General features: G+C 40.1%; 1 protein-coding gene across 1 annotated transcript in view; it reads left to right on the top strand.

Annotated features, from left to right (window-relative positions):
- CLYBL (citrate lyase beta like) overlaps positions 1–23,490 on the top strand; it is a gene marked incomplete at its 3' end in the record, with an annotated part of 85,142 nt that overhangs the window by 13,485 nt on the left and 48,167 nt on the right. Inside the window, exon 2 of the mRNA XM_010021839.1 lies at positions 14,127–14,316. Coding sequence (XP_010020141.1) covers positions 14,127–14,316 — 190 coding nt within the window. The remainder of the gene's footprint in view (positions 1–14,126; positions 14,317–23,490) is intronic.

The following is a 23,490-nucleotide window of genomic DNA, read 5'->3' on the forward strand; positions in this document are numbered from 1 at the left end:
ATGTGGGATACCAACAGCATGTGGATGCAAAGTGTGTGATGCAAAGACCACAAGTGTTGCAAAAGCAAGGCACTGTCACCAATAACTAATAGTGGAACAACCTTCAGTCCTGGGGAGACTTCATATTTCACTGAAGAATTCCCACTCTAATGTCATTGCTGGAGATACAGGAAAAGGCAATTTATTCCAGCAAAGTATGAGGAATACTTGAGACTAAAAGGTGTGAAAAAACAAGTTGTTTTATTTCTTGGATTTCTGGAAGATAATTCCTTTTGCCTCTTTCCATCATTACATGATACTGTTGTACTATGTTATACTGGGTCTTTTTATATGCATACCTGTGTACATAAATGCACATTTATATGTACATAAACAAATAACTAAATAAGTTGTATATATAGATATACATGCAGGCACATAAATACATAAATGTAAGCATGCACACATATAAATAAATGTTCTCCTCTGACTGTCATGGTTGCACACCAAAAAACAACCTAATAAAGAGAGGGCATGTTATACCGTCTGTCCAGTGTCCCACATTTTGTTCTTGCTTGTACCTAGAGCTAATGAGGTTATTATTTTGCATTTTCTCCTTTAAACTCAAATGACCCAAAAAAGGAGGAAAGACTTTACCTGTTGGATGTGTTCTGAAGAGAGTGGATATGCCACAATTTTCTCCCAAAGCATCTGATTATAGTCTCTGACAACAAGTCTTGCCATTACTGACACACACTAGCTCACCTAAACTGTTATTCAAGAAGATAAAAATTGACACATCCATGACCTTCTTTCTATCAGAAAAGAAGCAGATGATGACAAACAAGGAGCAGTGTGAGACTAAAATCGATGCTTTGAACCATCCAGATTCCATGTATCAAATCTCAATTTTGTTTCTTAATATTGGTGCATATTACTGACATGTTCTGCAGAATTAAAATGTACCTCAATGATACTATTTCACTTTTGTACTAAAGTGTATCTAAAATGATACCCAAGCAAAAAAGTAAGCAGATACAGTAATGGAATATTTTTTTCTCTTTATCCAGTACAGGATAAAAGACATGTCATCTAATTATCTCATTTCCTTAAGTCTGAACCTGGATTCATGTCAGACTCTGTTAAAGAAGACTTTTAAAGGACAACCAAGTGATGCCTTACTGATTTTCTCTGAGTTTTTTTCCACAAGTTTTTATGTCAGTGAGTTCAAAGAGTCTGTATGTTGTTCGGTTCTCATACGGATGTGGTATGCTATAACACTTCCATAGAGAAACACAGCTGCTCATTTAAATGTCATAAAAACTGTTATATGGAAGTAGACCTAATCCTGTTTCTCCTTATAGATTTTATTTTCATGTAATCCAGGACTTTTGCTCATGTATTATATGTCATTACGAACTAAAAGACATTTTCTTTATTTGAGCAAGTTGCAAGGAAGACAGTGTACTACTCTTTTTCACTTATTTTTAAACAAATATTGAACAGCCTGGGTGAAGAATTTAGAGGAAAAAATTCTCATTCTTAACCTGGAGCAGTATGGAAGAATATCTTCTTTGCAGCACTCCTGAGCAGTCTTTGTGCTTGGTGACCCTTTCTCCTTTGGTTCTAAGAGGCAGTGAGGAAGGAAATCCACATTTAACAAAACTGAGGTGTGAGTGGAAAAGGGGCATCCTGTGAAATGAAGCTGTTGGCAAGGAGAGAAACTTTGACCTTTATCAAAGTTTCAGTTGGCTTTTTCATTGTGTTCACCAGCCACAGTAAATATATGCTACATCAACCATAACCACACAAGTAATCTCACCTGGGAAATACAGATAAGAAACTCCCACGGACCATGGAATAAGGGAGCTTGCACTCTCACTTGCACAGGGCAAGGCCTGTCAGGTGCTGTCAGTGCCCCAGAAGGGTCTGCTAGCTGATAATTTGACCTTTTTTTGCAAAAATAAAATGGTACTGATTGGCAGAGGAGTCGATTTTCACCATGTCTTTCTCCCAGTTTTGACGATTTTTTTTGAAGAGCCCGTGTCAGTGACTGACGGACCAACCATCAAATGGGATGGGACTTACTAGGTGGGGGAATCTCTGCAGTGGGGACCTGTGATACATGGTTTTATGACCATTTTCTAAGTGTCCTGAGATGTGGCAAAGCTGATCTGATGAGTTCTGTGAAAATGTTTAGATAGCTAAATCATAAAGGTAGCTTAGAAATGGGCTTTTCTATAGCAGGCTTCTGCATTTAATATCAAAATGCGTCCCTTGGTCAATATTTTTCCTCTGTCGCACCTTCATCTTGTCTGCCCTGGTAGGTCCAGCACCTTTAAGGTGTTTGAGCTTGCTTATAGAGCAAAGCTCGTTCTTGGTAAGACGGGTGGTAATGATAGGACCAATGTGCCCCTCCACATTAGTTCCCTGCTGCGGACACCCCTGGCTGGGGTTCATCTCCTCCAAGAGTGCTCACTTCCTCAAGGCACTTAGTGAAGTGCCTGAGTCAGGAGGAGGGTTATGCCTAAATCCCCCCATTGGAGGGTGCACCCGGGGCTTTGACCACACGCCCCAAATATGCACCCATGGCAGGGGCAGGACGTGATCCACCGATTCAGCAGGGTGAGGGATTTGTCCCATTCAGGGTAGCACTGTGCAAAGGCTTATCGCTCACTAAGGGGAACTCAGTGGCTAGAGGGGTGCTAAGCCTGAAGGGGCTGGAGGGCACTAAATTTACCACTTTTAGTTTACTGACTCTACCAAGGAGATGATTTCAGAGGGCTGCTGCTGAGGTAGGGACTAGCATGCTTGTTTCCCTGTAATAAAAGTATCCTTCAGCTGCCTATGTGGCAGGTGAAAATGAATTGACAACTGTCATCTTATTAGTTTCACAATATTTTTTATTTCCTTTAACCACAGCTTCCAGAAATCTCACCTTTATTTTATTTTACTTTCGAACAAAATTTCTGGCCTTGACTGCTGCAAGGAAAAGCTTGAAAATATAAAACCAGGGACACAAGAATCAGAAAATAGTATTTCAATGGCCACTTGAAAAATGTTGCCATTTTTAATGCATCGCATTGTTCATGATTTTTTGAATTCTTGGTGTTGTTAGCAAAAAAAAAAAAATTAATAGGGTTTGGGTTTTTTTAAGACATGTATGGAATAATGGGCTGCTACAGGATAAATACTGAAGAAAATGTATTTGTTTCATCATCATCTGTACAAAAGCAGTAATAATGTTAATTCTTGTAGCATATTGAAAAAAGCAGAAGAAAAAGGAAATTTTATTATTGGATAATAAAGCTTTGCCAGGTGTTTATTTACTGGAGATGAAGAATATTTTGCAGTCTCTGTAAGGTTGTTTAATCCCACCACTGCTACTAAGTTTTGTACGTTTTAACTTTGGATAATTGGTCAGGGACATAGTCAAAGGCATCAAAATATAGAAGTCGGAATTTAGGGGCATTCCCTGCTATCTTTTGAAATTAATGAAATACCATCTGGGTTTCGGCTGATTGCGTTCTCACAGGAAACAGGGCTGGGCTTATTACTGTTACTACCACAACTGTCATAGAAAGATTCCTACATTTTACTAAGACTGGGTAGTGATAGAAAATTCATTTGATCTTATATAATGTTTTCATGGTTAATAAGATTTACATATGACATTTTTGTATGATTAAAAGTACTGGAATTTCATTGCAGTGGGCATTAACTCTTGTGATTGAAGTTAAGGGAGATTTTTTTTTATAGCTAATCAAGAGTTTAACTGCCTCTGGGGCATTTTAAGAAAATGTTATACTGTACTTAACGAACATTATACTACAAATAAGAGTGATATTCCTGTAATTAAAACAGTCTGGATATTGCTTAATGAATGTTTTTCTTATCTTAATGTATAGGCAGTAAGGATTCATGTAGTTGCCTTTATTAACTTGTGGAGTTAGTTAAAAAGCTGGTTAAAACAGTAAGTCCATATCGGGTCAATATAAAATGCTTATGTAGGGATTTCATTGCTGTTATAAATGTGACTAGTTAAAAAATAAACACAGATGCTTGTTTGTGCTATCCTGAGCCATACTGCAGGGTAGTATTTCTGCCTGTAGACATTTCTAAAGTTAAGCATTGCCTGGAGCCCTGCAGGATTTCCAAGTGTTCTTCTTTATTGTCCATTTAGGAAGTATTTTAAAATTTCCACCAGGCTTGTATTCAAAAGCAGAGAGCGGTTGGTTTTCAATTAGTGTCGCTACACTTGCTGTTGGACTAATGGCATTGTGCATTCCTTCTTTTTTCTGTCATATTGCATCAGCCTTGATGTAAATGCAGCATTTTATTTTTTTGATGTAATTGTGGCGCATTTTAGTTCTGTTCTACAGTGGTTTCATATTTACTAATTGCTTGCTAAATTGTTCTTCACTGCTCAGTTATTTGTCAAAGAAACCATTCTGAATAAGACCAGTTTAATACAAAATTATTCTTGTACATCATAATAATTTTTCTACAAAATAATGCTTGGCTAAACATAAATCATAGTTTTGCTTTTAAACTTACTCTGAACATATCATGCAGATTTCCCACACACCCCCCAGCTGAGAGCAAGCATGGACAGGGCTTTGAGCGACTTGGTCTAATGGAAGGTGTCCTTGCCTGTGGCACAGGGCTGGAACTGGATGATCTTTAAGGTCTCTTTCAACCATAACTATTCTATGATTCCATGATTGTTTAAAAGATATTCACCGGCTGGATTGCATCTGCATTCATCTAAGTCTTAATTTTGCACAAGTCTCTGTGCCAAAACCTGAAAATAGCAGGTTAGCCCATGTATAGCCTAAGAACACATGGAAATGGAACAGTTTCATAATCCAGAATTAATCCCCAGTCCTGCAGGCACTTAAGCACATGGTTAATTTTAAGTGTTTTTACTAGTCCTTTTGATTTCTCTGGGCCAAGCACATGCTTGAATGAGTTTGCAGGAGCAATCTCAAAGTGCAGAGAAGGCTGCAATATTGTTTTGTTTTTCCTAAGTAGTAAAAATGTCTGTGCTTTATTTAGTAGCATAATTTACATACATTTCTAAGTACAGGAATCATCAAGCTGTTTGTACTTTGGCTAAGTGTAGACTGCTATAAATTGCAAATCAAGATAAAATACGGCCTGTTTAGTGAAAAATTCTCAGCAGTGTGAAGGGAATCTCAGTTTATAAAGTAACCCCCCACCCCAACCAAAATTACAAAGACCACAGTTTGTCATAAAAAAAAAAGAAATTTTGAAAGACCCAAAGTGGGTGACAGATTTCTTCTTTCTTGTGACTTCAGCAGCACCAGTACATTGACTCAATCCGTTTCCTTCTGCTAAATATTTTCAGGCACGTCTTTAGAGTAATTTTGGTTTAACTCAGATGTAAATCAGAACTGATTTTAAGGACTGTACTGTTTTCCTTTTCTCTCACGCTGGGCAGATATGGATATCTAACCTGCATAGGCTTTGGTGAACATAGTGGCTCTGTGTTGTACAGCAAAGTCATTTAACAGGCAGGAAGGGCACTTTATTGATTCTGACTTTATCAAGTGCCTGTTTCTTATTTTACATAAAAGTCATTAACAGCCCTCTCCTGAACTGCTCGGGAGGCTTTGGCTGTTTGGGACACAGACTGTAATGACAGTGATTAGTGCTGAATTTTCAAATCCTGGTCTCAATCTTGACCTTGCAGCGTTTAGCCAGTGCACACACAGCTGGACCGGTGGTGAGAGCTGAAAGAGCTCAGTGGTGGGGATGCTCCCTGTATCCTCGTGTTGGCACTGACACAGAAGGAAGAGGGGGGAGTAGGAAATAAAATAGGGGAAAAGCATGTTCAGTGAGAAAACAAGTGCTGTACAAACCTTGTTATCAGCTTGTTTTGCATATGTGTACATAGGGACATGGGTGGGTGCAGGGTCGAGGTGAGTGAAAACGTTGGGGCAGAATTAGTAGAACGGGAAGTGCCCGGTGGTGAGCTGGAGGGGAGAATGGGAGGAGGCAAGAGCGCTTTTGTACCGACATAAAGAATCTCCTCAAAGTTCCACTTTTCTGCAGAGGCCACCAACATGGGTCTGACTCTGTAACAGTGCAACCATAGCAGATTTGTGGGGTTTATACATCCACTTCCCAAGACAGAGTTTGGCATGGGATGGTACAGGACAGCTTGCTGGTAATACATGCCTAATCCTCCTCCTGAACTGGAAGGTGCTTGACTCCAGAAGCCATGCTTTTTCCTGTTTGTTGCACAGCCCTCAGCACGCTTGGTGCATCTTGGTTTGTACACAACAGTGATAAATCAAAGCAAATCATACATTGATGTCATACATCCAGATTAATCTCTTCTTACTTTGAATGCACATCTTAAAAAAGTCTGATTTTATGTGTATTCCTTTCAAAACCTCTTGGTGTGCTATTGAATCTTCATCTTTATTGTGGCATGCTTTTGTTATTTAAAATGTGTTGTAATTTTCTGTCTCAGCTGTTGCAATTCTCTAAAAAGTATGTAATGCGAGAGCTTTTGTTGGGAAAACAAAATTTTACAAAATCTCTTTGCAGTGTTGTAGATTAAAAAAATGCAACATAGAAACAACATTAGTTAAATAAATGAAAGCACTTAAAACCCACTTACAGAAATGAAAAGTTCAAAACTGTTTATATTTGGTGGTTATGTATCTTCATACATAATATATCCTCGGAAAACAGGGAAATTAATTTTTATCTTAGCTACGCCTTCCTTTGGTTAAATATGTTGAAGTGAATGTGCCATAGACAGAGTGCTTTCCCATTGCCCTGCAGTGATGTGCGTTTGACTGAGCAGCAGAAAGCATCCCAAGGAGCTGTAAACATTGCTAATGGTTAAAGCAAAGCGAGGCGCAGCTCAGCTCAGGAGCACTTTGTGGGCATGAGGAGGTATTCGGAGTTATCCACACTGTAAGGAAGGGAGCGAACCCTCGACTGTATGTCACATATGTTAAAGCTCCCCAAGACAGGACACCAATTAACCTTGGATGATAGCAAACACACACACACACAGGCTGCCCGAGAGAAGCAGCCTGTTGCCATTAGTAGGAAGCAGCAGCCCTTGTCACCCTGAGCCATTATTTAAATCTCTTCAAAAATTCCCTTATTAAGTCACAGAAGAGTAGCACTCTCCTCTTCCTCACAAACACACTGTTTTTGCTGCAGTGAAAACAGGAGATGTTGGTAATATGAGACACCAGTGGTCCTTTTATTTTTATCCTCGCTGTCTAATTTGGCCATTTTGAACTGAGAAGAAAAAAAAACAACCCTGATCTTCAGTCAAAGCAATTCAAGGCATGGTGGAGCTCAGAGTGAACCAAAACAACAGGGTCAAATGTAGTTGAAAGAACATGGTGGGGTAAATAAAAGGTCCTTTTTTTTTTCTTTACGTTTAGTGCTGGTGGGAGGAGAAAGTTTGGTTAACTATTTAACCTATGATAGCCTTTTATCGTTTTATGGCTTACGGGTCCATGATTTTAAGCCTTTGTCAGTAAGTTCCTGGTTTGTAGTCGATCTTTTCTCTCGTGTCCAGTTATATGACTTACATCAGTTTACTGGAGATAGGAAAAAATTATAAATAGCAGATGAAGGCACATATTTTTACTAAAATTACTAGTCAGCAACTTTGGATTTGGTACCCAGTTTGAATTTAGACCCTAAACTGCTTTCTTCCACTCATGTCTGCATTGTGATGTTTTTTACCAGTGGGGCTCTCCCTCTTCTTCCCCATTTGCTTCGCCTCTCTGTTTTTTGGCTATGATGCGATGTGTCCTGATCAGTTGGAGCAAGTACTTGCGAAAGGTCACTTGGAAGCCCTCTTTTCATTTCTCCCCGCTACAGTTTTTCCAGCAGGCAACCGCTCCTGGGAGTGACCCCCTCCAATCTGTCCCTTTTGATATCCAAAGCGGGTTGTTACGGGGGTTAAATTTCTTAATTCACTGAGTTCTTGCGAGCGCTTCTTCAGCCCACCGCGCTCAGTCCCCACAGCTGGGTGCAGACCGCCTGTCTCTCTAAGGATACTGTGAAAGTGTTAGGACTTTTTCTTTCACCTTCCTCAAACTTGAGGCATGGGGGGACTGATTTTACACCTGTATATCTCACATCACCTTCAGGGGAATTAAATCTCCAGGTTACATCAGTATAAGTATCACCCTTATGGGAGGAAGTTTAAAATCAGACAAAGCCTCTTCCAGGGCGCTCTGACTGGTAAGGAAAGATGCTTGTTAAGAGATCTCAAACCACGAGAGCTGGTGGCTTCTGCCTGCCCTGGCAAGGGGGTAGGTTTGGGGGGTTCTTAATTAGTTTTCGGAGGGTCAGGGAAATGACTGTAGTGGGTCTGGAACAAAGGAAGAAATGAAAATGCAAAGCTGAGTGTTTGATATGTTGATAACCCCCCAGTTTTAATTTTAGCCTAATTGGATCAGGGTTAGTGGCAGTTGTTAGGTAAAGTACCTTCCTGAAGTTCTGACTTTATTCAAAAGTAAATATCATAGCTCTTCACTTTTAACACAAGTCTTTTTCTTTTTTTTTCCTTTTTTTAATTTTCACCCAAAGATAAACCGCTCAGTTTACCTTGGATTTGTATCCACTGGGAAAGCGCAAAGATTTCAGGGACCTGTATTCTGATGGTAACACTTGTGACATGAGCTTTTGTTTTCTATGCGAGGAGGAAATGTTAGCATTTTTTCACATGTTAACTTTTTAACAATTGCAAGGAATTTCTTTTTCCTTAAAAACTGCCATCCTTTTCTTTCTCCTCCCCTTTTCTCTCTTCTTGATATTTTTATTTCCCTTTTATATGGAGACTTGTAGATTTTGTCACTTCAAACGTTAGCTGTTCCTCCTCTTTTCTTTCACTTTACAATACACACTAGGAGATTTTTTTTTTTTGCATATTCCTCCCCTTTCTCTGTGAGATATTGTAGTTGACCAAATTTAAAACACTACAGTATTTAGCATCCCCGCAGTGCCATTTTAAGTATTTGGACCTGGAAAATGCCCCAAGCAACAACTACCTGAATTGCTTTTAATTACACAATATAGCTGCATCATTTTACTTCAGATTCTTTTTGATTGATGCTGTAAGGCAATTGTAACCATGGATGATGGGATTAAGTGCCTCTTGAAGTGACTTTAGCTTCTTGTGGGAACAAAGGGAAAGAAGAGAACACTTAGTCCCTTTTTGAGTGAACAGCCTTTTTTCACTTGCTATATAAAGAAATACAATTAACAAACATTATCCCCAGAGGTGAATTGAAATGTACGTGCGGACAATAACCGCATTAGACATATATGATCCGAGGTATTTTGGCCATTCATTAGTGCTAATTGTTTGAGAAACAAGCCCACAGAACAAATGATTAAAATGTTAGTGCCATAACCAGGATTATTAGCATGTGTGATAAAATGCATGCGCCGCAGCTGTACCAATAAAACTCTCTGGCGAGTCGCTTTGATTCTACAAATACTCTGCTCGGCTGCGAGCCCTTCCTATTTGCACAGGGCCTGCTGATATTTATAACAAACAACTTATATCTTCTTTTCTTAATTAGAAAGAATTACTATGCAAATTGCAGGGCTTTGTAATTTCGAAGAAGTTTCCTTTGTCTTTGGTGGATTATTTGTGTGTGGTTGTGAGCTACTCCCTAGAAAATCCAACATAGCAAACCCATTATATTTACTCTGGGTTGGGGTTTTCTTCACATATTAGAGAAGTAATTTGGAGGAGATTTTGCTGCATTAGGTGTTTCATGTTCAGTGGTCTTGGTTCACTTCTGTCCTCCTGCCGTAGCACCACAGATAGCCAGGATTGTGGTTGGTATGCAGTTATGTGCATACAGGTCAGAAATACATGTTGTGGAAATTATCCATCTTTTTTAATGGTTTTAGTCAGATGCTGAGAAACGGTCTTTGGAAACACTTTGGCAACACTGTGCCAAAGATTGTAGAAGTAGAGGTTTGGCACTTCGCTAAGTGCCTTGAGCAATCGATGTTTTTCCATGCTTTCGGTGGATCACGGTGTAGCGTCTCTTCCAGGGATGATTTGATGTAGCAAATAAACGGGAAACAGAGGCACAGGTTAAAGCACTGATCCTGAAAATCACTTGTGGGAGTACTTTATTTTGTGAGCTATACGCTGTTGGCTCTGATGAGACTACACAGGTGTGTGCAGTTAAGTATACGTGTGAGTATGAGCAACACTGGAATGTGAAAATGCAGTTTACAACAGGGAAATGCGTATAATTTGGGGCAATTTCACTGGTTGCAGCCACACTGTATGGCTGCCATTGCAAAGTGCAATGTCTCTTAGTAGTCAAAAAGGTTTTCTTTTCTCCTTCCTGAGGATGAACTATTTGCTCTTGGGTGAAACGGTTCTCAGAGGATCACGAGTAACTTTAACTCACCAGCTACTTTTGCATATTTGATGAAGACTTTAGTAGAGTGTTATGTTTGCTGAAGAAATTTAGTTTCATTTCCAAGACCCAAGAGCATTCAGCATGCTGCTAGATGCTATGAATGAAAATATGCTGCTGTAAAACAATTTAATGAGCATTACCCAATAGCCTAGTCCTTGTTTTAACTTAGAGTGCTTAAAGGAAGAAACATTGTCTTAGCAAATTCTCTTGGCTTATGTCCATGTGTTTAGTTTAAAGCATAGTCAAGCTTAGTTTGAATCATTAAAATACTTGCAGTCAGGAAACATATGTAAGATTTTCTTCCTCTTTACAGCACACAGTTAACAATATAATTGAGATTGTAGTGCTGTGTGGGGTTTTTTGTCCTAAAAAAGTAACCACTGGGGATGTTTTTATTCTATCAAAATAACAGAAGTTGAGATAATCAGGATAGTGTTTCCTACCACAGCAGCTAACTGCTTATATGCATAGCACCCTGGGCCTTGCTGCTGTTTTAAAAAGGTTTATAAGCAAATGGATTTCTTAATAAATTCAATTCTTCCTCTACATTTCATTTTATTGTAGAACATAAAAGTTGACTACACAAGGAAACTGCAGAATGAGAAGATGATTTTTTAGGAATATATGTCAAAATAATAGCATACAAAAACATTTACTGTAGTCACACCTAAGCATACTTGTTGAAAACTCTTATTTTACATGTGCTTTTCTAGACATCTTTGTTTTGAGAGGAGAAGGATGCTGTGTTGGTCCACTGGCACCAGCTCCTCCTGTACAGCTTTTTGCTGGCCATACCTGTTGAAAAAATTATTGCTTCTTCAACTTGCTGAAATATTCCATAAGACTAACAAATTGACACATTAACAGTATATTTTTATAATAATCTGAGTCCTGAGAAACCTGTGGTTTAGGCCTATGTGGCTACAACATTGATTAGCTGAGGAGGAGATACTGATAGTCAGCAGGTGATAGTATTTCTAACATTAAGCCTATCGGGTGATGGTATTTTAATGGATTAAATCTACCACTTCTTTGGAGTTGGGTGATTTGCTGTGGAAGTTATACTGCTCTCCCATCTAAATGAAAGTTTGTAGACCTCAATGGTGACAGCTAACTATATCTGGTCTGGAGGTAACAATGTGTTTATCTACCTGATACTACACACCATTGTGCATGGTAAGTAGAGCAGAGCTGCCTTTATTGGGCTTGCAGCAGTGAGAGGGAAACCAGCCAGTCAAACAGCCATTGGTTCGATGACAGCTCAGAAGAAATCCTGGGAAATGTGTGACTGGAGATACATCTCATCTCAGCATGCTCTGAGATTATGGTGTTAGCCACTGTCTATCAGGTTTCTGGGGTTGGAGAGTTGGTGAGAGGCAGTCATTAAGGGTGCTTGAGGGGCTGCTTGGCTCTAGGCTGGAGTTAACTGTTAGTGGGCTGAGCTTTTTGACTCCTTTGTGCCTTTGGGAACTACAAGGTTGAAGCCATCAGAGAAAGAGAATAGAAACTAATCACTTTTGTCCCCTCATATATGTTCAGTGAAGGACTGCAGACTTCTTTACTGACCTCTGTGTCAGACTGAAACAAACCCCTCCTCTTTCCATTTGAGATAAACCACTCTTCCACCTCCTCCTTGCTCTCCCAAAGTATGCTATTGCAAGAAAATGGGATTAAGTGGATTTTACTAGCAGCCACTTGATTTGCCACAAGTTGTGTTACCATCCCCACTTCAACGTGAAGCAGGGGACATCAAGTGGTTTGTGGGAGAGGGGCAAAGAGGGTACTTAGGAGAGACTCAGTGGATGTCAGTTGCATGTCTGCAGGTGTTGTCAGGACCTCCACCACCTGAGTTTGGAAGCTGCTGATGAAGAAGATTTATTAGCAAAGGTAGCACTGGCACTTGGAATAAAACAATGTGTCATTTCTGTGTAACACCAAAGAAGCCCCCTTTCTTAGGCTGAATTAAGCATTACCAGGCATGTTACAAGAAAGAGTCTGGCAGTGGGTTTTTGTGGGCTTATAAAGTAGATCCACCCAAGACATGCACAGACACATCAGAGGAGGTGGTGGAATAGTTGTCCTTTTCAATTTAGTTTACTGAGATAAAATGTAATAAAAGCTTTCTTCATCTTTTCAACCCAAGACTTACATTCAGTTTTTAGGGTGCATGCTGTAGGGGAAGAGAGGGTTCTTCTATGGGCTTAGCTTAGAAAGGTAAGTGTTGTAGTGGTCTGTCAGCCTCACACCATGTTGGCTGTGATTTAGATTGACTGACCTCATTTCCAAGCATTTTGAGAGGGTTAGTCATGTTCAAGTCGAAGAAAACCCACGTGCGTATGTAGCCATGTGTCATCCAAGTGCAGCAACTTGGGAAGCATTATTAAAAGGGGCATAGGAAAGCGCATGGGTCCCTGACATGATGCGATAATGACATGTTCAGCATGGTGCTAGAAAAGCTTTGCATTATTCAAAGTGCTGAATAATATACATGATAATGCATAATGGTGTTATATGGTAGGATTATTTTGTGGAATAAGTGACTTGTGTTCTGAGTATGAAGGCAAATTGTATTACTTTGTCCTCATTTTTCATATATGAATAGGCCTGGGGGTACAGTGTGAAACGGGGAGGAACAGGAGCAGGCAGAGGGATTTTTTTGGAGGGCCATGGAACACAGAGGCACCCTCTGCAATTTATTTCTCTGTGCTTATAATTACGGTGCAAAGCAAGCTCCCTAGGGCACTCAGGGCAGCCTCCCCCAGCAGCCCCACTGCCTCCAAGTGCACCAACCCAGATCATGCCTAGGGTGGGTTAGATGGTCCCTCACCGGGAATACTGGCACAGGGTGAAGACTGCCACAAACCTGACACCTCCAGTCCATGCGGATGCCACCTACTCAAGCTGTGGGGCACCACAGGCTCACACCTGCACCAGAGTGTGGTGCACAAAACATTTATAGACTTTAAAAGGCACCGCAGTCAACAGCCTGCTGATGGGTTTCTGAGCTCTGTTAATGGAAGTTGTGCTGTGGATCTGGAAGTCTGAAGGCTTCTGAGAGGACGTGTTTGGATTAGAGAGGTTCCACATTACATGAGGTTTTCATTCCTGTTTTCCTCGTTTCCCCCTCCATCCATTTTGCTTATTTAAAATTTGCATGCAAATGTGTTTGTTGATATAACGCGAAGGTTGCAAAATCAACTCTGCAAGCCCATGTTTGTTTTAACCAACACCCCTGCTTCATTCACAGCATGCTGTCCAGCTCCAGGAGCAAACGTGGCAGATAGCAGCCTCCTCCTAAAGCAGTCCTGATCTGTTCCCAGCACAGCCTCCATCCTATGGAGGAGTCCTATGACAGGGGGAAAAACCAACCACCACCCTTCTGTATTTACTACTTGCCGTAGTGCACAGAACGGGCAGCATGATTAAGGCTGCACAGATAACCTCAGCCCTGTCAGTTCTTCAGTTCTCAGTGTTTAAGTCTGCAAGTTCTGTTGAACATAGCAGTTTTGGAGTTTTTTACTGTAATACCGATACCTCCCTACCTCGACTCTTCCTAAGGAAAAAAGAATTTATAAATAACCCAAAACCAGCCACTGACTAGGTAGGAATGTTTCTCCTTCAAAATATAGTCTACTATTCTTTACAGCATTGTAGCCAAGAGTCTAATCTCAAAAATGTCCTTTACAGGGTGGATTCTTCTCTGCCAGCTGGTGTTCCTAAGCTTAGTTACCGCTTTGCATCATCTCACAAGTACGTTCCCAGGCGAGCTGTGCTGTATGTACCTGCGGATGATGAAAGGAAGATACAAAAAATCCCATCACTAAACGTAGATTGTGCAGTGCTGGACTGTGAAGATGGTGTGGCTCTGAACAGAAAGGTAATTAAAAATAGTCTGTGTGATATAATCAGTGTTGAAGAGAACTTGTGGAAAAACATTGGGAAAGCAACAACCAGAGAGACAAAGCTAAATCTTAAGATACACAAAGTAACGTAAGAGTGGTAGGCTTTGTGAAGGGAAAATCTGCTTGCCCAGGACTGAAAGACATCCCATGTGCGTAAGTGATGGGGGAGTTTTGAAGAAGTACAGAGCTGGGTGTACGCTTTCATCATAGAAGAGTGGGAGACACTTGTTACTGCTGCATGTTTCTTAAGGAAGAGGAGGAAATGGTCTGTGAGAAGAGAAGCAGGAAAGGAAGAGTTCGTTCAGAATCACTAGGTGGGGGGTTTGCTGCTGAAATGAAAGCATCTTCAGATTGTGAGCAAAACAGCATGGGTTTGAGTTTGAGCCTTGGGGTGTTTAGAAAGATTTTCTTCCTGAGCTTTCTGGAGGAAACGCTGTTAGGAATGTTTCTGAAGGAAAGAGAAGTTAGAACCTGAGTGTACCAGGGTTTGAAGAGCAGTTTAGACTGATGGAGCTGCAAGAAAGCGGGGAGATAGACGTGAGATATGTCAAGTACCGGTGTCAAGATTTCATTGACATTGAATTGTGAAAGAAGAGAGAATGATGTAGCATGCATTCGGGTTTGCTTGCAAGCAAGTTTTTTAAATATATTAAAATAACCATTTTAAAATATTTCACATCTGAGAATCATTTAGGTAGGAAAAGACCTTTAAGAGTCTAACCATAAACCTAACACTGCCAAGTCCACCATCTTAAACAATCTATAGGAGAAACTGATAAAAATGTTTCCTGGTGAAAGCTATGTCTGAACAGGAATGTAGGCTTGCTCTCACATTATTTTCATATTTGTCAGTTTTCCAATCCATGTTAGAGTGCTTCAAACTACAGCGAACAGTGTTTAGGTTTCAATATGAATGTGTTGTCCAGGAAGGTATGAAAATAGGCTTGAAAATTTTACTGTGTCATCTCAAAAATGTGGATGAATTTTTTCGGGTATTGGTTTTGGTTTCTTTGTTTTGTTTTGTTTCTTGGGAGTTAATGCTTTCCAGAAGGACTTTCTCGCATAGTGCTCTCTTTAACCTTCAGCTCTTTACAGGTATATTGGAAAGAAAAAAGTTTACAGAGTTTGCATATATGTATTTTAGTTCTGAAAAGTGACAGTAGCACCTCTGGATGTTTATGTGTACTGCTGAACACAGTTGGAAAACATTTTCCTGTTGCTAAAATTCTGTGTGAAAGACTGAGATTATATCTGCTGTCACAGTGAATTAGTATTGTTTAGGTTATATCTGGGGGGCTGCTGCTGTAAGATAACACAAGACACAATTGTGTATTAAACTGTAGTATTTTTAGGTGCAGCTTAATTATATCAAACAAATAATTTATAGCAGAAGCATCTATTTGTAACAGAAAATGACAGCAAAAAATATTTTTATGATCGAAGGTGACAGAGTTGGTAGTAGTAATTTCTAACAGGAGGGAGCCCAGGCAGGGCCACCAATGTGGTCATGGCATGGGAGGAGAGGTTGAAAGTGCCTCAGAAATGTTGGGTTTGGGGAAAATCAGGACCTGGTTGAAGGTTCACAGTGCCTTGAGCCAAACTTACCTGTCTGCAGAAGGCTTTTACTTATGTCAAGTACAAGCAGCAAGTTTGAACCACATGTTAACAAGTCCATTTTAACGAGATGCTCTGTGTTTTGTATCAAGATTAAGTTAGATTTGGAGAGATCAAGAATCTGGAATATTGGCAGCTCCATTTGGTTGCTCATTTAGAGGGAAACAAGGAAGATGAGCTTCCTATGTCTGAAACTGGTAACATCTGCAAAACTGTGTTTGGTTTTGTAGCTGCTTTTGAAGCTGCAGTCATAAATTAAAAATCTTTATTTTCTAAACAATATTTTCTCTCAAAGAAATTTCAGAGGCTATCATCCCCTCACAGTTATGGTTTGTAATGGCTCACAGAAAGCACCAGAAGAGGGGAGGCCATACCCCAAACTGTATACCATTTTGGTGCCTGCATTTCTTAGCTTCAGGAACTACAGCACTGACCATGATTTCAGGTATCATCATCTGCTGACTCCTCCTTTTTCTCAATCTTTTTTTCTAGCTGATATTTTGACTAAATCAGAAAAAAAATCAAAAAGCAAACCGTGCAGAAAGAACTTCACAAGGAAAAAATTTCTCAGCGAATCTTCTGAGGGGAACCAGTGGGAAGAAACAGCTAAAAAGCAAAGTTATAGTATGCTGAATACTGAGCCTGCAAGTAGGGTGAGAGCTGATCCTGGTGTGAGAGTAGGACACATGGGGCTTTTGCAACCCCTCCTGGGACTGGACAGAGCTGTGAAGTCTTCAAAAATTCAGAATAGGAATTCAGATAGGAAGATATCCCAGTGTTGCTGAAAATTTCAGCCATCTTTTACAAAGCTAGCTTTAGTCTTGCTGAACATACCCTGCTAGTCATGCTGACCTCAAATCCTGGTTGGAGCTCCACACGCTGTTTTTAGAGGTTGAAATGGTTAGTGTCACATGGAGTAGACTGCCAGCTGTCCTTCCAGTGTCTGGCTCTGTAAGACATTGGGAATTTCTACAACAGAAATTTAAGGTTTGGATGGGGGGGGAAGTGAATACTACTGAAGGGAAATTACTTTCCCTGAGCTCCTATTCACAGATGAAGGTAGGAGCTCTTCCCCACTGATGTACATGTAAAGTTTCTCCAGTGTTGCTATACATTTTAAAGAAATTACTCAGAATGTCTTGCTTGGCGATATTTTTAAGTGAACAGTTGAAATAGGAATTCGAACGTTATAAAACTAGAAATAATACAGATTGCACTGCTGTTATGTTGCAAATGCATCATGCTCTAGAGACTTTTTGTTAAATGGTGCAAAAATAGCCTATGCCTATTTTAGCTCTTCACAGGAGAATGAATATTCTTTCATTTTAATTATAAGAAATAAAAAGATAAAAAGAGTGGCTGCACCAACATGCTTGAACATGTAAGCCAGAAAGCTGAATTGCATGTTATACCACTGAGAGCTCTGTGTAGGAGCTGAGCTGTCTGAAGATACCTCAAGGGCTCTCAGCAAAGCCAGCACTCCCTGGTATAGCTTTCTCTGTAGCGCTGCATTACTCACTGTACTTCCATGCCAGGTGAACCTATTACGAGGTGGAGAAGTCTCCTTCTCCTGTTGGAGAAGGGAAGATTTCCATGTCAGTGCTTTCATTGTCCAAGGATGGAGTGGGCTAAGGTTTCGTAGTTGGTTCCCATGGGTCTAGTAAGGTTACCACCCTTACAAGAGAGCTTTCTAGAACAGCATTTTTTCCAGCAGGATCCTGTCTTCAGTGCTGCTGTTCTTCAGAGCATCCAGGACATGTCAGCTGCCAGGTCAGCCTAGCAAGAGACCAGTTTGAGCTGCTATTGCATTGTTCATGCCTCTTTCTGAGTCCTTGAGAAGAGTTTCAGAGCATTTTAATGCCTGCAAACCACTGCTATTAGTGGCTTTATCTTCACTGACGTCATTAGGACGGTTTTGAATAATTGGGATATACGGTGCCTTTCTCTGTAGCTGTCTTTAGTCTGCTATCAGGCCAGGTAGGGCACAGTCCCTTCTGCCAAAGATGACCTTTGAAAATTATCTCAGGCAAATTTTGAAGGGTTTAGGTTTCAGCCTTTTCTTTCCATTGAGAATGCCAGTGTTATAATTAAGAATCGAAACAAAACCCCTCCTCATGTTTTTTGTATCAGAGGTGTAAAAGCAATCCCTTGGAGTGTACATATGGCTGGGAAACATCTGTGTGGTCCTTTGACACAAAACAGTTGAAAATAGGAAATCTTATTGTTGTTCCTCTGAAACTAAATAGATCTCATTCATCCAGTAAAAGTTATTGATATTCAGGATTGTGATTATATCACTTTATCTCTTCTAGAAAGAAGTTGTTCTCTCCTCCAACACTTGAGCAAGAGAAGCTGGGGAACAGGAACCTCAGCTCTGTCCTTTTCATCACATCTCTTCCTCAGGAGGGGAAACAGCAGCTCATGAGCCTCTTCTGTTCTCCCTGCTCCTCTCAGAAGTGAGGGCAAGTTCAGTTGGGCTAAGAGGATGGATAGGGAAGGACTTATTTTGCTTATCTGCAGCATGGCCTTTTAGGGTCATAGCATAAATTCGTTCCTACTTAATGTCTTGTAGCCTGTTAAAAGATCATCGCTGTGCTGTGCCTCAAAAGAAAAAAAAAAACCAAACAATTAATTCTTTTGAATTGCCTGTTTCTAAAAATAAGATTAAAGCCTGACCACTTTTCAAACTGTTCCATTATGAATAACACATACGTAAGAGATGACTCTGGGTTCATTACAGTTAAGAGCAGATCATCCACATACACGCTGATTTTATGGAGATTTCTCCCTATGAGAATGCCTCCTCCGTCTCTCTAGTGATCTGATCCTGGGGTCAGAACAAACAGCATGCCAGCGAGAGAGCATCCTTGCCTACCATTTTTCCCCTAATCTGAGACCTTCTGAACTTTTTATTCCTTATCACTGATGAGAAGAGGTTCTTGCATGTAAAATAACACTTCAACTAAATTTGGGGGTAGAGATAAATACATAAAACAGGTCAGCATGGTATACAAAGAAAAAAAAATCCTTTCCTTACTGAAATGCATTTCCTTACTGATCTCACTGAAGGCTTTTACAGTATCAGCGGAAAAAAGCTGCAGTTGGTTTCCATAAACCTCTAGCTACTTCAATTACAATCAACAGTTTTCCTGCATTATGTGATGATAATATTTTTTTTTTTAATAAAGCCGAGCTGGTTAGGATTTATCAATGCCACAGGTATGTCGCTAGGCTCATAGTGAGAATGTTAGCTAGTACTTCACAGGCACAGTTGCATGAAACATTGATAACTAGGTTATTTTACCAGGTCTTTGCTTTATTTGTAATAAATTAGTACTGTACCTAATTGTATTCCTCCTACAGGGAGAAGGCTTGCTGATAAAGTGTGTAGAGAATGATTAAATGTACACAGGCGCATAGTAGGGTGACTTCTCTTCAAAAGATGCACAAAATAATTAAAATGGGAATGCTGCTTTCCCCAGTGGCTTGCCATTATTAAAAGTCTCAGTAGCATGGGAAATTCTTCTGTAGGAACTGGGGAGTCCAGAAGTCTCTCTGGTTTATTGTAGGGAAGCTGAACTGTACAGCGAAACTCTGCAAGGCCTTTTTGATCCTTGAAGAGTTCTGATGAATATACATTTTTATGAAAGTTGTAAAGTGTTTTCATTTCCTTATTAATCCCACCATGGTCCTGGAAGAACTGCCACTCCTGAGTGGTAACTGTGACAATAAAAGTTTTTGTTCCTATTGTTTTACTCTACAAGCCAATCATCTTCCTTACAGAATGATTTGAGGATTCATAAGGACGATTGCAATATTCAGCAATTTTCTTCTTAATGAGCTCAGTAATGCCTGTGTCTCTTCGAGCAGAGCCTTTGAATTGCCAGTTATTTCTTTTCCACTGATTCAAATGTATCCAATTAAGTTTGACTTGGACGTGTTCTGATGTAACTATTACTGCTGACAGAACAGTGCCTAGAAACTTAGGGAAAGTGTCTTAGCTCAGTTTTAACAGGGATTTCAGGTAGGAATACATGGATAGACCTGGGAAAATATTTTCAAACATACAGTTAATGTTTGTATGGACTCGGAATTCACAGTACTTCAACTCTTCATGTGTACTCCACAGTCCGCAGGTACATCAGCCCACCTGGGTACTGAAGACTAATTGCAGGACTAGAAGTCATGTATTGCTACACATTTCTGGACCAATTTTCAGTATTTCATCTGCTTTCACAGCAGAAAAGACCTGGCTGCACAGCCATTGAGCATCTAGCACTTAGTTTGAAGGGAGCAGTTGAGGTTCAAGTGGGATATGGGAAATCAAGCCAATACAAAAAGTTCAGAGTACATATGTAGCTTAGAAACACTCTTTTGGATCAAATTTGGGCAGATTTTTGTTTGTATGCAGAGCCATGTGTTGGGTTATGCTGTCAGGGCTGCAGTGGTACTGGGGATGAGAAAAACATAAAGGTACTGCCTAGATTGCTATCACAGCAGTTCTTAACACTCAACACTATTTGCTCCAGGTCTTATTTGCTTTTTTGTCAGCCGTGAGCAGGCAGAGGAATATGTTTGTATGTCCAGATTTCTATTGCAATTAGTCTTGTAACCTAGTCTTGAACCTAAGAGTCCACTGTGCTCATAACCAGTAGTCCAGCCTACTTATTCTTCCACAATGCAAGGGCCACCTTTTGAAAACAAGCCAAGCAGGAGGAAACCCACAGACCCCATTAACAGAGACATGGGTGAGGAAGTGGTAGGACACACAAAGAATACAGCACTCACCCTCTTTGTTAAACTTTTCTACAAGGTATCTCTACAGTCACAGTCAAGGTAGTGGTCTAGTGGAACTTTGGTTTGGTTTAGATAAGATAGGTAGGTAAGGGAAGGTGGAAATGCATGGTACTTTTCCCACTGCATTGGTGCCATGAAAGCTGGACCTGTCCCAGGATGGTGAAGAGTGAGGGAAACCTAAGAGATATTGAGAAGATTATGGGCAAAATCTGTGGTTTATTTTACCAAACTGTTTAAATATCACCTCTTTACCAGGGGGATAGTAGTAGTTTCAGGTAGCAAAACAAGAAAGCATTGGGATGCTGGATAAGAGAAAAGAATTTTTGATGTCAGGTGGAGGAACAGCATAGCCCTATACATGGAAGTTGAAGATGTGTGTGGTCATGGCTATGTTTAGGAACCTTGGCAGGTGTCAGCTGAAAGTGTGATATTTAACCGCTGTACCTTTGGTTTCATCTATTATTCTTCTGGAGACAAGAGAAAAAGATCCTAGCACTCACTGCTGGAAATTAAACCACCAATACCTATGCGGAAGCCTTGTTTCCTTCCACTGCGGGCTCCTGCTAACGCAATACTTAATGATGCTGCAGATTCTGCAGTCCTTATTCAAATGATGTTTCAGAATGCAGGAAGGACATTTGTGTCTAAATGAGTAATTCAGGATTAAGCCCTTCAGGAGTTAGAGCTTCTTCCTTTTATACACTACCATATATATTGAAGGCATGTGGGCTGTGCTAGTTGCAGGACACACCATTCCCAAAATAAGCATAGAACCATCTAAACCCAGCCTTTTATTTCTACCACGAACTAAGCCCATGCCATGATGTCCCTTGAATTTAGAGTGGAGTAATTTATCTCTGTTCAACAGAAGACAAAGTACATGGATTACGATTGCCTAAACCCCTGGGTTTTACATATTCTGTAAATTACTTTCTTCTATGAATAGTGAAAAGACTGTATGTTTAAAAGTGCTTTATACACCAAAAGAATACACTTTCATGGAATAGGCTGGTAACCAAAATAGTTACAAAAACACATCTCTGGTGTACCAAAACTGGGGAGCATCCAGAACCATGAAGTCATTGTGCACTCACATCCCAGAATAGACCACAATTCGCAATTCTTGTGATTTTTCTAGTCCCTGTAAAAGCCATAATAAACAGGGACAGAGCATTAGGAATTACATGCATTTGTTTAATCACATCTAAACCTGCATAGCTTTGTTAGCTATGTAGTATGCAGCAGGCTCCAGGGGCACAAAAGATCTTAAATGTGTCCCCAGGTTACACATTGCCATGCCCAGAGTTTGGGCTTCCAACCAAAGAATTCTTTTGCAAAGAAGGAAAAAATACATCATTGTTTCCCCCTTCATTTTGGGTAAGTTGAAACATGTAGCCACATTTGAAAGTTACTGTTTTGGTAGGGGACTTTACGTATATATTGAGCATGTGCATTTTTTAGCACATCTAAATGCATTGACAGAAGTATATTCATAGAATCATAGAATGGTTTGGACTGAAAGGGACCTTAAAGCTCATCTGGTTCCACACCCGCCCCCCCAAAGGCAGGGACACCTTGCACTAGACCAGGTTGCTCAAAGCCCTGTCTGACCTGGCCTTGAACACTGCCAGGGATGGGGCAGCCACAGCTTCTCTGGGCAACCTGTGCCAGCGCCTCAGCACCCTCACAGGGAAGAACTTCTTCCTGATATCTAATCGTAATCTACCCTCTTTCAGTTTAAACCCATTACCCCTTGTCCTTTTGTATGTCTGACTCCAAAAACAAATGCACACATCTGCAAATGCAGCATATTACAGATTTGGACGTTGATGTAAGATGCTCTGCTGAGGTTGCCCATCTTTCCTTTTGGCTATGCATATCATGAAGGAGATCATGATCTGTCTTCTTGTTTATCGATAAGAAAGTTGATAAACTGACTGTGGAGTCTGATCAGCACTTTGCATCTTTTCTGAAAGGATAAATAAAATCTTAGTGTTTTCTGAGTCTGACTACAATTTCTAGTTTTAAAGCAGCTTGGTTGCTCTGAGACTACCGTTTCAACTTCTGAATAGCAATATAACATTGTGCTGTCTACTGTGGATCCTTGTAATAGCTCTTTATGATATCCTTCAGGATATTAGGGCTACCCTCTCCAGGTCAATGTACTTGCCAGTTATTTCAAGTTTGGGAGAAAAAAAAGTGTAAATGTTTTTCTTCATATCTGATCACTGAGCTCCAGAAGACCATAAATCCTTGTGTTGTTCCTCATTCAGGAGCAAATAGTTGTAAAGATACTGGCTGTTCATTTTGGAACGATGATAAACCATGGCTTGCTCATTCTTTCCTCCTTACTTGTTACAGACTCTTACTAGATTGCCTCAAAATAGCTGTGCCTATGCCAGGCTTGAGATAACTTCATATTCTAAGGTTTCACAATATAATCAAGTGTTAAAAAGGGATATGTTGAACAAATTGGTATTTTCTTCTTTGTTTACATTTTAAACTTTGATTCCACACAGACCAAATCTTCCACTTGTTAACCAATTATTTTTAAATAGAATAATTATAGATCATAATTTGGTATGCATTTTCTTGAGAAAAAGGGCAAATTAATACATGTAAACATGGGTGAATCTATTTAAATAAACTGTCCACAAAATCCTTACAATATGTAAACAACATTTGTTATGCCTTGGAGATAGCATATGATTGGACTCATGAGACCCTGTTTATCCTGC

Source organism: Nestor notabilis, unplaced genomic scaffold, assembly GCF_000696875.1.
Source record: "Nestor notabilis isolate BGI_N333 unplaced genomic scaffold, ASM69687v1 scaffold10889, whole genome shotgun sequence".
NCBI classification, from domain to species: domain Eukaryota; kingdom Metazoa; phylum Chordata; class Aves; order Psittaciformes; family Psittacidae; genus Nestor; species Nestor notabilis.